Source organism: Spodoptera frugiperda, chromosome 16 (genome assembly GCF_023101765.2).
Source record: "Spodoptera frugiperda isolate SF20-4 chromosome 16, AGI-APGP_CSIRO_Sfru_2.0, whole genome shotgun sequence".
Lineage (NCBI taxonomy): Eukaryota > Metazoa > Arthropoda > Insecta > Lepidoptera > Noctuidae > Spodoptera > Spodoptera frugiperda.
The window spans coordinates 1,543,846-1,561,486 of record NC_064227.1 but is presented as its reverse complement, the minus strand read 5'-3'; the positions used below and the strand labels follow the sequence as shown (position 1 = coordinate 1,561,486).

Here is a 17,641-nt window from a genome sequence, read left to right as displayed (position 1 = left end):
GCATACTTATACATATAAAAATATATTAACACATAAATAATGCGTAGGTATATGAAACACCTATTCATACAAAGTTTATCGGACAAACAGCACACAAGGACCGTATAAGGTCGCCGAGATAGCGTCAAGAATGCTTTAACTCAGTCAATTCAGTCATCGCCTATTATGGCAGAGCAATGATGTCACCACATGACGCCTAGCGCCTACATGCCTTACGACAAGTTTATACGTTCTTGGACCAATTACTTTCAATCTTGTTCGCGTTATATGAAATTACGTCAACTCGACAGACCTTCAATCAAAATTGTGTGTAGGTTGACAATTTTTTCTATTGATAAATTGCAACTGTTGCTGAGAGCTCACCTACTATTACATGGGACTTGTAATACAAATAGTGAAAGGTGGGTGTACATTGTACAGTGGCATTAAGTGCCGTAATGTGCAAGTGCACCTCTGCCTACCCCTTCGGGAATAAAAGGCGTGACGTTGCGTTGTTGCTGAGACTTAAGATACTTATCTAGACGTAGTGAAGGTTCTAATTCTAAATGTTAGCTAAGTTTATTATAAGTTGCATTTAGCAAAGTACGTACGTACCTGTCTAGTCTAGGTACTGTACCAGACTAAAGTAAAAAGTAAATCAAGTAGCTAATATCTATCTTAGTTTCTTCATCTAGGTACTGATTCTGTAACTGTAGGCCTAATACCTAAGCTCCTCTGTTCACAGAGATCCATTTACTGGATCATAAGCATTGAAGTTGCTGAACTTACCTTTTGTACTTTACCAATTGAAAATTCACGTCAGTTTCGGAGTGAAGTACCTACCTATGTACATAATTTTATACTCATCAATCTTTCCAGTGTATTATACTTCGCGATAGATAATCGAAAAGGTGACTTAGGAGATTCCTAAAGTACAGTATACACCAGCACACGAAGCGGGTTTCGAGTCGCCTAGATTATGTCTAACAGCTTTCAAGTTCCACCTATGGCAACCAACTCAATTAGGCATCTCGTTTCATATACCTAGGTACCTATCTCATAAATTGTGTTTACTGGTTAGCAGGTACCCAGGTATTGTGGTAGGTATATGTTGACCTCGTTTAGACGACAGGTGAAGAGATCAAAAACTACATACCTACCTATATTATCACAGACGTCAAAGTCTGCGAGTGCAATGTGCATGCATGCGAAGCGATGATACGCTCTGATAACTGCGAGTGTTACAGTACTGTATTATTCTTATTCAATGTCAATGTCTTTGTGATAAGATGATATTCGTGTATGTACCTACATAGTTATTGTTACTTAATGTAATAGTGTGTATTCATGTAATTTTTAGTACCAAATAGGAAATCAAACAACAGAATAGTTTCAACATAATTTTTTGTTTATTTCATTTCACCGGAATGTATCGGTGTGAGTGCTTCGTGACAAGTTCAGGAGCTTAGTATTCCTCGGCTCCCTCACCCTCACCCTCGGCGGAGTCCATGCCGACCTCTTCGTAGTCCTTCTCGAGGGCAGCCAAGTCCTCACGGGCCTCGGAGAACTCTCCCTCCTCCATACCCTCACCGACGTACCAGTGTACGAAGGCGCGCTTGGCGTACATAAGGTCGAACTTGTGGTCCAGGCGAGCCCAGGCCTCGGCGATGGCGGTGGTGTTGGACAACATGCACACGGCACGCTGCACCTTGGCCAAGTCTCCGCCGGGCACCACGGTCGGGGGCTGGTAGTTGATACCGACCTTGAAACCAGTGGGACACCAGTCGACGAACTGGATGGTACGCTTGGTCTTGATGGTGGCGATGGCGGCGTTCACGTCCTTAGGGACGACGTCACCACGGTACAACATGCAGCAAGCCATGTACTTGCCGTGACGAGGGTCGCACTTGACCATCTGGTTGGCGGGCTCGAAGCATGCGTTGGTGATTTCAGCCACCGACAGCTGCTCGTGGTACGCCTTCTCGGCAGAGATGACCGGGGCGTATGTGACCAGAGGGAAGTGGATACGGGGGTAGGGCACCAAGTTGGTCTGGAACTCGGTAAGATCGACGTTGAGGGCGCCGTCGAAGCGCAGGGAGGCCGTGATGGAGGACACGATCTGCCCGATGAGACGGTTCAGGTTGGTGTACGTGGGGCGCTCGATGTCGAGGTTGCGGCGGCAGATGTCGTAGATGGCCTCGTTGTCGACCATGAAGGCGCAGTCGGAGTGCTCAAGGGTGGTGTGGGTGGTGAGGATGGAGTTGTAGGGCTCCACGACAGCGGTGGACACCTGAGGCGCCGGGTAGATGGCGAACTCCAGCTTGGACTTCTTGCCGTAGTCCACGGAGAGTCGCTCCATCAGGAGGGAAGTGAAACCAGATCCAGTACCTCCACCGAAGGAGTGGAAGATAAGGAAGCCCTGGAGACCGGTGCACTGGTCGGCGAGCTTACGGATGCGGTCGAGGACTAGGTCTACGATTTCCTTGCCGATGGTGTAGTGACCACGGGCGTAGTTGTTGGCCGCATCTTCCTTACCAGTGATAAGTTGTTCTGGATGAAACAACTGTCTGTATGTGCCAGTGCGGACCTCATCTGTTGGCAAAAAAGAAAGATTTGTTAGTTAATCATTCAAATGTATTGTGCATCATACAATGCATTAGAAATAATATTCATGGTTGATTGTCTCAGCAAATCTTGAAAACTTACCAACTACTGTGGGTTCCAAGTCAACAAACACAGCCCTGGGGACGTGCTTGCCGGCACCGGTCTCGCTGAAGAAGGTGTTGAAGGAGTCATCACCACCGCCCACGGTCTTGTCTGTGGGCATCTGGCCATCAGGCTGGATTCCATGCTCAAGGCAATATAATTCCCAGCAGGCATTACCGATCTGGACTCCGGCTTGTCCAACGTGTACTGAGATGCACTCACGCTGTTAACAAAGAAAAAGTATTGTTAAAAATACAATATTAGGATTGTGATTGAAGTAAGTTGTGAATAGATAGCATTACCTATTCTCATGTTTATCTACAGCATTAGAACGAAACATTCGATCATACTAAACAATAACTTCGAGATCCATATAAAAGTTAAATTTCTATCAACACCGTAGCCTCACTGATGTGCAATTACACGGCATATTTCTCAGCATTGTGTACATCATGAAGAGAAAGTCGAAAGCAGTAACGAGTAAGTACTGGAGAGTATGAGTGAAAGGTTTCGCCCGGCGCGGCTGCATGGCTGTATCGATCGGCCGGTCGAGCCGCCATCTTGATGTCGGGGTCACGATGGGGTGAGAATCGATAGCAAACCTACCCCAATGAAATTCACGGTACAGGTAGATTAGATGGAAACTATAATAATTTGGAGAAATCGACTTCATCATTTTTTCAGAAGATTATCTTGATTTCCGTGAATTTTGTAGAATGCTTGCTTATTCCTCGAAAACGAACATGATATCATATCGAAAAGATTAGCCGGCCGCTCGCGACGGTGACTAACGAAGATGACTAGTATTATCAATTATTCAGATTTATATTTATTCTAGCAAGTTTTTAATTAAAACCCGTTCAACGTAAGGAAAATCGACAAGCAAGGTCATATTTTTAAAAACATGTGACACTATCAGAGTCAGAATCCTACAAGTACTTACGATTTGCCGCTAGTCCGTAACCTCGAATGAGGTCATCGACACGTCACCGCAAAATCAATCAAAAGAAAATCGTATAAAACCTGGCATAAAAACACTGAATCTAGTTCTTTATATCTTAGACGAGACCGTGCACTAAATTTCTGGTGAAATACAGCAAAAAAGACAAGTTTTTCACATGAGAGAAGATCCTAGGGCGTGCCGGGCGTGACGACAAATTATAGTTTTTAATACTTTCATTGTCACGGAATCATACAAAATCAACTTTACTAAGTAAAACAATATCAAATCAAGAAGAATTAAACGATAAATCTAGAATAAATGAAAATCACATTTTCAACATGATTATGATGTCAAATTCAGAAGTCTTTTGTCCTTCAGTGTTCAGTTGACGTGAACTATTTTTGAACTTGGTCGGGTAACATGCCGACAAAATGGTGGCGTGTCCACCCGGTACATTGTTCGTCGAAATACGGCAAATTATGCATCAAAAAGCCCTGAATCTCTGAAATAAAGATGATTAGGATAATAATAAACGTGTACTCACCATTTTGAATTGAGTTTTGTTGAACTTAACGTAGAATATAAATTAATTAAATATCAGTCGTCGTTCAGCGCGACCGGTTAAGAGGCTTGCCAAACGAATGTGATTGCAGAAAATTCCGTTACGGCCGCTTTTATAGGGTGGCCGTTGCGGGGGAACGACGCTACCCGAACAGCGCGGTGATTGGTGGATCCAACTGCCGCATGGGCGGACTAGCCAATAAGGTCAAAGCTGCATTATATCACCGTTGCGGGAATATGTGGGTTGGTGAATCATTCAACTTAACGCCATATAAGGAAGTTAACTACTTAATGTCGATATCGATAAAAATTCCGGCCTCAAGCCATCAAGTTTTAATATTAAATAAAAATAAAATCCTATTATGTGTTATTTAATATTTTACACACATATAATATTACTACGTGAAATTATTAAGTACGAATATATAAACTAATCTATAGAAGTAAGTTTTAATTAAAAAAATTAACTACTTATTACTTGTAACTTATAGATTTAACAGTAACAATTTGTGCATCAAACAAAATTTTGTTTTTGCCCATTTCAATTCATTAAGGGATCTGTTACTGGCTTATCTTTGAAAAAGATACTATACTAATACGTTACAAGGTGATTATGATCATAACAAAAATCACACGATTCCTGATCGTGGTATTTTTATGGCATTTAAGAATTGTTTTGAAATGTATAAAACGGACATTATATTATACATTACGTATTACCTTTAACCTCTCATCTGTATTGTATATAAGACAATAGAAAACAAATTGTCTCGCATGGATCTGCGTTCCATCACACCATGGATTAAACCAATGAGTGATGACAAAAACATAATTACTTGAATCGGGATAGGAAAAGAAGAGTTGTTAAAGAAAGATGTGATAAACGAATAAATATTTTTTCAAAGAAAGTTATTATATTTGATTATAATTACAGTACCGTATTTCAGTATTTTTATGATAATTATCTCCGTTTTATTTTAAAATTTCAAAAATACATTAAATAATTTCTCAAGCATTGAAACACACCTACTAATTACTTTATGTCTAAACAAGATATTTTAAATGAGCTAAACTGCAATGTCTCCAGTGCTTCTGGTATACAGACAATGGTATATTGTAATTATTATGTCACCTCTCAATATCGATAAAATATACGAATCACAAGCTACATCACTAAAAAGATCGTTATTTTCGCGATGTAGTTGTGTGTACCCGGCGACACGCACACTTTGACAAAAACGTTTTTGTGTGCAACACAGTCTGGACCGTTTTTGCCGACATTTTCTGTATTCAAGGCAAAAGTTTTTAGGATAATACTGCTATTTTGTCAAAAGCAGTGCACATGTCTTCCTTTTGGTAGTTTAAAGTCAATAAATATCGTTATTTCATAGTTCGAGACAGTCGGGCGGATTTCCTGCGCACACTTATAAAGTTTTGTTCTGTGTTCATACACGTGGTGTATATGGAGCGATGTTCAAACTTTTTTTCTCTATTATTAGCTTCAGGCAGGCAAAGGCAGACTGCGATCAATAGTTGTGCCTTCAGACACGAATGCGGCTATGTTTTTCAGGCGTTGCTAAGTTGGTGGTGACACGCGATCGTAATGCGGGTAAATGGACTATAGCTTTAGGAAATTTTGTAGACTTAGGACCTGTTTCTTTCACAATGTCTGGATAGCCGCTATGTCCCAGATAAAGAATTAAGAACTTAATTTGTATACATCATGCACTATCTGTCACATAAGTTTTTCAAGTAGGTACTTATATGAGCCGGAGCCCCGGTAAGCCCGATAGGTAGTCTGCAACTCCAAATCAGAATATACCTAGGTGAACTTATTCCATTCATAGAAAACAGATTACACCAATCGCTCTGACTACATTAATCAAAAGAGTCTGGCGTGTGTATTACAGCAACAGTCATCATCCGCAGCTCCGGATCAGGCCAATGATGTCCTAGATACTTACTAATACTTATAGCGTCTATGGCTACATATCTTTCACGATTTGACTGTGCAGTTTCAACTGTACAGTCAAATCGTAAGGTGTGAGGCTGTACAGTATGGACCTACGATCCGTGCATTAGGTACCTATCTTAGTCATTTCGTCTTTCAAGGATTGGTGACGTGATTCTAATAATAGTTTTATTATTTCTCATTGCTATTGGCTTCAGTATTTGAAGTAAACAAATGAATCAGCTATACGCTAAGAAGAAATTGACTGTTTATTTAGTCACCAACCCAACTGGCTACCCAAGGGTATAGACAGGCCCCATCTGTGCCGAAATTTTTCGAAATCGAAACCTTGTAGGTTATGATCAACTGTTTTTTGTAGAGAAGACCGTTAACCTGACATCTGAAAGATGAACCCATAGTTCAGCAGCCCCGGAGCTGCGGACCATCTGGGTTTACCGGGGCTCCAGCTCGAATAGCAGGAGTAGGAACGTGGATGATTTTCAATCAGTAAGAGGCTGACACTTCCCCTCGTCTCGCCAAAGGCGGGAGAAGTCATTGACAATATTCCGCCTTAAAAAAAAATAGCTGAGCAGCCGACTGCCTGATCAGGCTGTTGACAAAGTTGAAAATTAAAAAAATATTAATTTAGGTAAGCTAGTTAGCTGCTATTTAAGTTTTCACTAACATTACAATTGAATTCATCGCATTATTCATCGGCTAAAATTAAATTCGAGTACCTAAGCAATAACAACACTGTATTTCTATATAATATACTATTATGGATCGAGTACAAAATAAAACAATAATGTCACATTTCGAGGAATAATACCTATTTGCTTTGTGGTATTTTCCTTATGGACATCTAGGTATTTTACCTTAACCTACAAAGATAGGTAGAAGGTACCATAATAATACCATACCATATTAAAAAAGGTACCATATAATGTAGGTACTAGGACTTAAAATAGTGCTACGACAACAAAATACCATAATTACTTGATTTGTACCTAATGGTTGCACCTTGCACGTTGAGAATCGCTGTACCTACATTAACCAACAATTTTTGTGAGACAAAGTTATAACAAGCAAAATTAAATCGGGTTCAAACTTCATACTATTCTTGACAATATTATTTGTGTTAACATTATTCAATATTAAAACGTTCTGATAAAAATATTATTATTTAACAATTACATCAAAATATATAATTATGCGCCATCTATGAATATTTCTTTGAACTAACTACGACGCCACTATGTTTTGACAACCGTGATATTCGTTTCAAGTATTGGTATCAGCGCCATCTATTGACGTAATTAAACTAAACTAAAATAATAATTATAAACCAACCTAAGAAACTACCTACGCCAATTTAATGAAGTCGAATAAGACTTAAGAATCAAATAAAAAAGAAAATGCCATTCACTGAAATGTCTATTCTAAGTAAGCTATTCGATAACAAGATCGAATAAATTCAAAAGCAGTTTCATGTTCACATTACTTGCATAGGTTTTATTTGATTGCGTTTGAATATTTAAACTACTTATATCAAAATGTCAGCCAACGTAATCCCAGGTCAGTGAGTAGGTATCCCAACAACAAAGTATTCAAGTAAATACAATAAAATATTAATTTCAGGCTGGAAAAGACAGCATGAAGTTAGTCATCCGTGATGCTCGCCGCACACTTCACTCGATACATGATATTTCCGTTCAACTTTTCCCGCGCGACGTTCAACAAGCGACAAGTGCGCGCGCAATCATTCCGCGCGCGAACGTATTCTCGCGCAGTTTAAAACGAACTGTCGAATTTTAACGAAAAATAATTAAATTACGTAAATTATTAATCGTTGTTATTGTGTGCTAATAATGTTTTAAGGAGAGTGAATAAGAGTGAAGTGTTGTGTCAGTGAAATAATTTTAACAACATACGGTAAGTGTAGTAGATAGATTTTGTAGTTTTTAATTTTGTTGTGCGAATTCAACCTTCAGAAAATTCATGATTTAGTTTGTATGTAAGTAAGTAGTTGTTTTTATTCAATATGGATAAGTTGTATAACCTTTTAAGGGTGTGTATAGCCGTTATCTTGGCAAATATGGCGAGAGGCAGGTCTTAGGCTCTTAGGCCGCTTAGGTATTATGTGCACTGTCCGTGGTCCTAAGTCGCTCGCGGCTAACTTTCAAGTGATATGGAGCACTACTGATTTAAGATTGAACTTTCTAGCTGGTCATATTGTACCTGAGTTTGTACCTAGTTTAGTTATTTACCTATTATCTATGCATATACCTAGGTAGGTACATATTTAAATAGTTTATGGAGAGATAAAGCACTGAATGTAATCATGCTCTTACTTTAGAGCTAGTAGATAAAATAAATTGTGTAGGTGAATTTTATTAATAGATAAACAATTTTATACCTAATTACCTATGTTATACTTTCGCTTATGTATTTGCACAAATATAAAATGATAAGTATGGTAATCTTTAGTATAAGTAGTTAGAATTGGTAGATACTTACTTCTTAAAAAAAAACTAAAAAAAAAAACGAGAAACCAGATACTAGTAATTTATTGTTTAACATTTAATTTTATAAATCTTATGATAAGTGGTAAAAAAAACACGTATAGGTAGGTAACATAGACAATAAAACTTTATTTTTATACCTCATTTATCACTTTACAGACGTGGGTGAGCGCTTACCTAGTCTTATTATTTAAAATTCAGTATACAAAGAATAATAAAGATAAAACATCATAAACATATTTGAGCAGTTATCTAATAAAACGAAACTGTAACATAAAAAAATGTTCTTTTTACATTGTAATCTATGGTCATAAGCTAGATTTCGGCACTGCCTTCACTCTATGGGGTGCTATGGGCACATACGTCTTAGGTCCCTTTGTAACTTGGCGTCCTCCTAGGCCTACAACCTAGGGATGATACGGCTCTGTCTGACTTTGTTTGTAACTATTCAGTTAAAAACCTAGACAGATCCAGACAATTTATACATTGCGTATCAAAGGACCAAAAAATACTTTCAAATTGCGGATGCAATTGAAGAAAAACTTATGAAGGTTTAGAATCCATATTTTAAGTATTTCAGACTAGGTTAAAACCAGATTTCTGGAAGAAAACCAGATTTCAAGTAGCAATGGATGATTGATTTCTTTTTTAGAGGGAACGACTGAATATTATCAGGTTGTTCCTCTCGCCACAATGAGGAGCGACTCTTATTGTCTGAACACCACCCCTTCCTGCTTCTGCTTCTAGACTGTTTAATCCTATCGATTACATTATCATGCACTCCTACATGTTAGGAATACGATTTACGAAAATTTAGAATTTGGAATTAGGTATCTTGTATCGAACTAATATCGATCGCATTGCAGAGATTCCATTTTATAATACTTTATTGTGAGTCCTTAAAACTCGCACTGGGCCCACAGTTTAATTTCCATAAAAATCGACCAGTTCTAAGTAAGTGCATGCGCCCACGCAACAGCTGTTTGTCCTAGTGTGGGCAGTGCTAAAGGTGTGTGGCCATAATATTTACACCTACACCCATGTTTTCATAGTAAATCATACAAATTCCGTACCATATCATGATATTGTATCTCATTCTGATATGTAGGGCTGTGGGCGATTTTTATTTGAGCAAAGTTGTATAAACGATTTCATTATTAGTCACATTTTGGACATACTAGCTTCAGACAGCGGCTTTGCTTTCGTCCCCAGGGTAAAAATTTACCCCATGTGTTATTCCAGAAGTATAACAATCTAAAGTTATAAAGTTTTTCGTAAAAGAGTAACAAACACACATACTTTATTGTACTTAGTTATCGTTAGACATACTAAATTAACCGAAAATAACGGTTTACTCACGTAAATACAAAAGCTCTACTAGTTTCGAGTCACAGAAGGACTCTCCATCATGTGCAGGGTGGACAATATTTATTTAGTTAAGTATTTTACTTTATATAATAGAATAAATACTGTATACACTCCTACTGCTATATTAATTAAAGCAAAAAGAAAGATAAGAATTTATGCAATGTCTTATTCGAGATGGGAAAACCGTTCCTGTTTTCAAAGATTTATTGAATCCCATTTTTCTCTAATACTTCTCTCAACAAACTGTCTGACCTCAATGCAAATATAGCAGTCATTGTTTATAGAAAATCATGTTTATTTGTATCGCCAATAACCTTTTGCACAAGGTTATTTCACAAACCCAGACCAACATCTGCTCTTCTTAGAAATAAACAAACATAGACTCGAAAATCCAAGCAATATATTCCTTTTGCTTCCAAATCATAATGACTCACGCTTAGATAATGGCTGCCAATAATGTCAATCAGTATTTAAAAAAAGAATATTATTTACTCATAATTCCAGGATACCAAGAAACCTTGTTCTCGTTTACACAATCTCATTGCCCATTGCTCACTCACTGGTTATTTTGGTGAATTACAAAACATTGGATTCGGTGTATGAGAACGCACTGAAACCGCAGAGTATGCGTCAGCGGCATCATCGTTTCGTGACTTTGTTTAAATGCACATTTATTTTCAAACATTACGTTATAAATACAAATGGGAATTATTTTCCACGAAATGGTAAAGCAGTGATGCTTCACCATCATCAATAAGCTTTTACTACTTAATACTTTAAATTGGCTGCTTGAAAGCAATCTTTATCAGGTAGTCTGTCCACTTTTTTGTCAGTAAGAGTCTAACACTCCATCTCACCTCGCCCTGGCGAGAGAGGTCATTAGATGATTTTCCCCCACAAAAAGCACTTTATGTATGACTAATTAAAGTCATCCCCACTTCGAGGGTACTTTTCCACCAGAGATGTGCTATGCTACGTTCCTGTGGATGTGTTTGGCTTCCACCATTCCTAGTCATTGGTACAGATAGCTTAGCACTGGTGGAAACAGGGTCAGCTAAGCCATGTTTTTTGTATTGATGGTTTCCCTTCTATCGATACATCACATACTCGAGTTTAGCATATTCCTTGCACAGCTACAATATCTTAGTATCATTGGAAAGCGTCACATAGTTTCACAGCTTTTAAACAGCACATCTCTGGTAGAAAAACACACCTACACTTGCCTTTACCTCTATCTACATTTACGTCAGTTAACTTTGGACAAAGTCATCAAAACCTAAATAAGAAGAAATATGTGCAAATAAAAACCTACACCTCTGTCTTTTCCTTCGGAGACTTTCATGTACATACATATTATTACTATGTAGGTATTGTTTAACATAATATCAATTTTTATTAAAGGTTTAGGTACATATACAACCTTCGCTGTTTATGGTTAAAACCACAAGGTCTATGACTCAGGTGTTGTATTCATTCATGTACCGTTCCACAGATGTTTTGTCATTAATAATTGTTTACTATGGGTATTTACTATGTATTGCAGAAAGCCAAAACATCTGACTCAAATGTTTTCATGTTATTGTTAAAGTCTATGGTCTATATAAGTACCCGAGTAATTCAAATTTATCTGGGACATAGCGGCTATCTAGACATTGTGAAACAGGCCCTAATTTTGTAGTTATCTCCAAAAATGTTGTATTTTTTATAGATTTTTAAGGTCTGTGAATGACTAAAAGTTTTTCATTGCATTGGACTTAATTAATTACCTAGTTTGAACACCTTGACCATCTGAAGAGGATAATTTTGAACAAAAAGACATGACCTAACGCTATATTAGCGCCACCTACCTACACAAAAATGTAGAATTCAGATACCTAATAAAAATGTAAAATGTAAGTAAACTTTTAAACTAAATTATAAGCTAAATTGACTTTTATACCTGTTCCTGTGCCCAAAAAGCCTGTACTAGCACACTTTGCACAGTCATAAACATTCTAAAAACTCTCTAAACACTATCTAATAGTCTCACTCACCCACCCAAAAGTGAACGCCCTCAATTTCCAGCTTTTCTCATGTCCATGCTAATCGTTTAAAAACAATATGCCTCAGATTCTGAGTGTAAACACAGTAGCGCCGATGACATCAGCTCCACAGCACGCTAATATTAAATCTTGGCACAGTTCCCGGCACCACATCGACATGGATCATACTAGGATTGAGGCATTAACCGGAATCCGTAAGAATCTGTAATACTTTTAGTTTCTTTCATAATGATTTGTGTATCTGGTCAGTCTGGTCTGGTTATTGAAAGCCCTCTTTTCTTGTACCCAATCCCTCATTTTATTTAAGTGGTTAGACACAGAATACTGGCTTTGATGCCTTTTTTTAAGGGGGAAAATCATCCAATTACTTCTCCCGCCTTGAGCGAGGCGAGAGGGAGTGTCAGATTGTTACTGACTAACTGTTCCTGTTTTCCAGCCGGAGCCCCGGTAAATCCGCTAAGGCAGTCCGCATCTCCGGAAGCTTAGATACCTTAGATAGGACTTTAGTAAGATTTTTTTGAAGATTTTTTTTATTGTTTGGAGCAATAAGTTTTCGAATTCAATCATTCATTTATAAAATTTTTCTTAAGAGTTTAGCACCATTCTTCATTGCATGCGCATCCACAAATGATGATGAAATACAAATTGTGTAAATTCCCGTCTCCCCTAGGGAATATTACAGAATCATAATATTATGCCAAGAGTCATCATGATCATGACTTCTTAGCCGAAGTGTCATAAGTCACGTAGCCATACCTAGCTCCAGTGTCATAGGTAACACATCATCATTTGGTATTCTTAGAACACTCTGAATTGGCGTGGAATACGTACCGTATCGTCACGCTTTTTATCCTCGAAATGGTAGGCAGAGGTGCACATTACGGCACGTAATGCCATTGTACAATGTACACGCACTTTTCACCATTTGTGTTATAAGTCCCATGTAATAGGGGTGAGCCTATTACCTGTGCTATTGCCATATACTGGGCACAATTCCAGACTCCTTGCTACTACGGCGAAATTTCGAAAAAAATCTTGTTAACTATAAGTCGGTGTGAAATCTATCTATCTGTTACTATTAAAGAGTTGGTTTGAAAACGCTAAACTCTGGGAACAACTGGTTCAAATTGAACAAATATGTTTGTGTTAGATAGTCCATTTATTGAAGAAGGCTTTAGAGTCTAAAACATCACGCTACGACGAATAGGAGCCGAGCAGCGTATGAAACCGCACGGGAATAGCTAGTTGACTATAAAATGCATCATCACCATCAATTACTGTGACCCAAGCTGTGACGTCAGCTTCCTGTGGTCATGTAAACGACATCATCCATTGATGTATGGAGGAAAACAAACACGGTTTAGCATACAATGAAAATCATTACAATAATGAGAAAAGAGGACACAGGTGGCGTTAATTAGTAGGGTGTGGCTGACAGTGGCTGGATGCGAAGAGCTTAAGAGTGCTTTTCCACCAGAGATGTGCTATGCTACGTAGCTATGGATGCGTTTGGCGTTTGTTTTTATATGGAAAGATGTGTGCTATGGATGCGTGCTATGGATATGTATAGCTTCCCTACCGTCGTTATATAGCATACTCGAACTGCGCATCTACATAGCTTAGTACCAGTGCAAACGGTCACATAGTTTCACAGCTTAGCTATTACATATTTGTAGCTATTATAGCACATCTCTGGTGGTGGAGAAGCACCTAAAGATTGAGCTCAGTACCACTATTTACGTCGTCTATGTCCAATATAGATAGAAATAGTAATAATAAATAATAATGGATAGAAATGGGGTGATTATTATGATGTAAAACGTTTCTTGTCTACCTTTACATCCAGAAATTTTGTTATTGTTTTCATTTATTTGCATCCTTAAACTAACCGATCGCTATTCGCCTTTTCCCACAATGAAATAGTTTGAACAACATAACGTTTGTCACGTAAACAACATAGTGCGGTCGTTGTCACAAAACGAGGCGAAGAATTAAATTAGATTCAATGTCCCCACTTGGCTTCAAACTGAATTAAATTAACATAACATTTGACTCGAAACTACAAGTGACATAATCGTCTCGCCACGACATCTATGGACGTGTTTCTAGGAAACTCTTTTGGCCATTGTGCCAAAACATTGATTTTTGACATTTGTCGCTTCGCCAGATTGTCATGTTAAGAATGAGAGGCCTTCAAGGGAGTCATGAGTTTGTCAGAATCATAGCTCAGTCATGGCCAAGGGCAATGAGAGAGAAACTACTTCAAAAATTATCAAAATAATGTAGAACTACTATTTTTTCGAAGTAAATTAATGAAGAAGTTACCGTTTTTTCCTTTAGTAATTATTAGGTAGATACTAATACTTAGTATTTGTGAGTAATGTTGTTATGAATGCCATCTAGTGTGAATAAGACTCGCTTTGAGGTTACGAAAGAGACTCCGTGCTAAAGAATATCCTCCGTGCTAAAGAATATATGACATCACGTTTGCAAAGACACTAACTTTTATTGCTAAACATGCGAATTTTTCTAATAAGGCCTTTTAAAAAACTTCAGGTAGTGTAAGAAATATGTATATACGTGAAAATCTATTAAGATTTAAGATCAATGTTAGGAACGCCTTTGGGGTATGTACTGTATGTAAGGGTTTTGTTGACTGAAAAACCCTGGATCTTGTACTCAATAATTGTATTTGCAATCAACTAGTTACTTATTTCAGTAGACCAAATGTTTTAGTATTTTAAAACCCTAATTTTTATATACATACTTTTACTAATATAAATAAATAAGTATATAATATAAATGAAAAGTTCATATGTTTGTTTGACCCAGCTAAAGTCCGAAAATACTGGTCCGATTTGAATAATTCTTTATGTGTTTGATAGCCCATTTATCGAGGAAGGCTATATGTAGATAATAAAACATCACGCAACAATCAAAAGGATCCGAACAGCGGATGAAAGTACGCAGGAGCATCGAGTTTAAAATAACACTGTTTCTAAACCCTATTTAAAATACAATCGTGGGTACTTATTCGCACAATGCCATAGTTGGTATCATTAGTATTCTTTCCTCAGAGCCATTAAAACATATTTATGACCTTACGTCTAAATGGTGTTACTTTTTTTCCTCGAACCCAGAAAAGGTCATTTGACGTCTAGCTTCGTACGTGGATTGTATTAGCAAATTGTTTGCAGTGCAAAATGTCTATTTGTGTCATGGTCTGCGATTTAAGGAACTATGGAACTATACATAGATTTAAGGTACTTTAATCTAGGCTGTCTAATGGCCGAATTTATCAGACAAAATTTCAGGACCTATATACAAGTAGACTTTATACAGAAGTAGTATAAGTGACTTTTTTACATGAATGTCCAAATGGACCTAACGAACTAATGCAAATGCATATCTAATAATATTATCGTCACGACCAAAGACAGTGTGTCATTTTAACAGTACCTATCTAATAAAAAATAGGTTTTGTCTAATAAATAAATAACTACCTAAATTAACTAAAAATCAAGGTTTACTCACGTACATTAATGGAGAAAAGCTCTACTAGTTTCGAGTCACAGATGGACTTTTCATCATAAGCAGCGTGTGCAGACGCGGCAATACTCACGTAGCCTAATGTTTTTTTAGTCCAGTTGCTATGTTTCATGATAGTTATTATAAAAATTAACTACCTGACTAAACCATAGCAGAAATAAACCTTGATTCAACCAAAGCAAGAAAATAAAAGAATAAAACAAAACATAATGTCAATTGACGTGTTCCCTGAAATGACGTTGCGGACTAAAATTAGTTCTACTATTAGTTATTTCTGTTACCTGCTGGCGACTGCCAACTGGGGCTGGTCACATCCGTGCACTCTTCAGGAAGTTACATCATACCTAGACTAGGAAATACAGTGGTCTAGATTTTGATTTCGATGTCTGTGACACTTAAAACAAAACAAAGTCATCTTGTAGTAGTAACTCCCTTTGCATGTTACATGGGACAGGTGACAATGTTTGGTAAAACATCTTACATAATGACGTTAGTTTTAGATGTTATTTCAATTTAATGCGAAAGTGTGTTTGTATGTTTGTTTTGTTTGCCATGAAGCGATGAATTTGGACATAGATTTCTTCTTTGGATTTTTATTTGGGAAAATAAAAAAGATCTGGTACAACCTTTTATTTCTTTTACTATCTATTCTATACCTACATATAAATTGTGTCGCTAAAATTCTACTTATTAAGTCGGATACAAATTAGATTCAAAAAAGCTGCAGGAAGCCGCTATATGCAAGTCTTTTCCAATCGGAGAAGTTTTGCCGTGGATCGTCATAAGGATGATAAAACAAGATTGACAAATTCAATAATACAACATATTATACAATCCTCGTACAGCAAATCTGTAGAATAAGCTGTCGTTTGCAGTACTTCTGCACCGATACAAACTTTAAATCTTCAAGAAAAGGGTGTATCCCTTATTGAACTGACAAGGCCGACAACACACCTGTGACTACTCTGGTGTTGCGGATGTCCATGGGCGGCGCTGCTCATTTGCCCCATATTAAAAAAAAAAACTGGATCAAAGATGTAAGCTGAAACATTAATTATTAGTCCAAAGACGTTAGCTGGAATATATTCTTAGTGCAGAGTTGTAATCTGGAACATTTTTGGCACAACTCGTTGTTTTATTTGGGAAAACAATTTCAACACAAGCCGCTATTTCTGGATTACGTTCGCGGAATGCTTTTAAGATTTTCTTTATTTCTCTGTGTAAAATTATGTGGTTGTTTGTGCGTATTGCAGTGCCATATAGAAAGGTTTGTAGTCCTTATACATCTTAAATTCCTAGCACAAAGTTAGTTTGAGGTCCTACCAGAGGCTTAAGAGCTCGACAGGCATCTTTTTAACCTAATTAATGACTAAAGTTTTAGAAATCTAGACTATTTGAACGCAAGCTAAATATAATTGAATTTTATTTGCTTTAAGACCCAGTTTAGAAGGTCAATTTGATTCAGTAGAGAACAATTTGATTGATCTTGAAGTTGGAGACTGGTGATTTAAAAAAACATTACCATCAGGTGATACATACGTCTGCTCATTTGCCACCATATCCCATAAAAAACATTTGTTTTTTTAGAAATATTAATCAATGGGAAGTTAAAATTAGTTTTGCGATTTCTTATTGATTTAATTAATTTAAATCAGACAAGCCCAACAATTCACAATGGTGAGCAAGCAGTTCATACTTTCTTTCTATTCATAGAAGATTTATCTTATTAAATTTATCTAACGGAGCTCCTACCAAAACCGTTTAAGATCAAGAGTTGATACGATTAGGAATTTCATTATTTTCTTTATTCATTCTTTAACTAGTTTTTAAGGTTAGGCTACTGTTGTCGCTATAGAAAGTTAATTTGTTAATTGTTTTTAAAACTATGAACCTCTTCTCCTTCTCGTGTAAGGTTGATTCGGGCTTGTAAAGTTGTAGCTTATCTGGTGTTGGGGGTCCATGAGCGGTAATAATCACTTATCTTCAGGTGATCCGAAAAATCTGATTGCTTGCCTTAAAA

At 37.3% G+C, this 17,641-nt stretch overlaps 2 protein-coding genes and 1 long non-coding RNA gene across 6 annotated transcripts in view; 1 reads left to right on the top strand and 2 right to left on the bottom strand.

The window, feature by feature from the left end:
• The window catches only part of LOC126911585 (uncharacterized), a 297,716-nt gene that overhangs the window by 2,887 nt on the left and 277,188 nt on the right, over positions 1-17,641 (bottom strand). The gene's annotated exons all lie outside the window — the stretch shown is intronic.
• On the bottom strand, positions 1,367-4,341 carry LOC118280629 (tubulin alpha chain). Its single transcript, XM_035600854.2, has 3 exons — positions 4,173-4,341; positions 2,686-2,908; positions 1,367-2,571 (listed from the first exon to the last, which is right to left on the bottom strand). The coding sequence occupies exons 1-3, from the start codon at positions 4,173-4,175 to the stop codon at positions 1,445-1,447; spliced, it is 1,353 nt and encodes a 450-aa protein (XP_035456747.1). The 5' UTR covers positions 4,176-4,341; the 3' UTR covers positions 1,367-1,444.
• Positions 7,849-17,641, top strand: part of LOC118280730 (uncharacterized) — a 42,380-nt gene continuing 32,587 nt past the window's right edge. For all 4 annotated transcript variants that reach the window (XM_050699438.1, XM_050699437.1, XM_050699436.1 and 1 more), the window contains exon 1: positions 7,849-8,072. The gene's annotated coding sequence lies outside the window, so the exon portion shown is untranslated. The remainder of the gene's footprint in view (positions 8,073-17,641) is intronic.

Excerpts from the sequence above, each read along its gene's own strand:
- LOC118280629 (XM_035600854.2), bottom strand. Across the intron at positions 2,572-2,685 it reads CTTGGAACCCACAGTAGTTG|ATGAGGTCCGCACTGGCACA; the intron begins GTAAGTTTTCAA and ends TTTTGCCAACAG.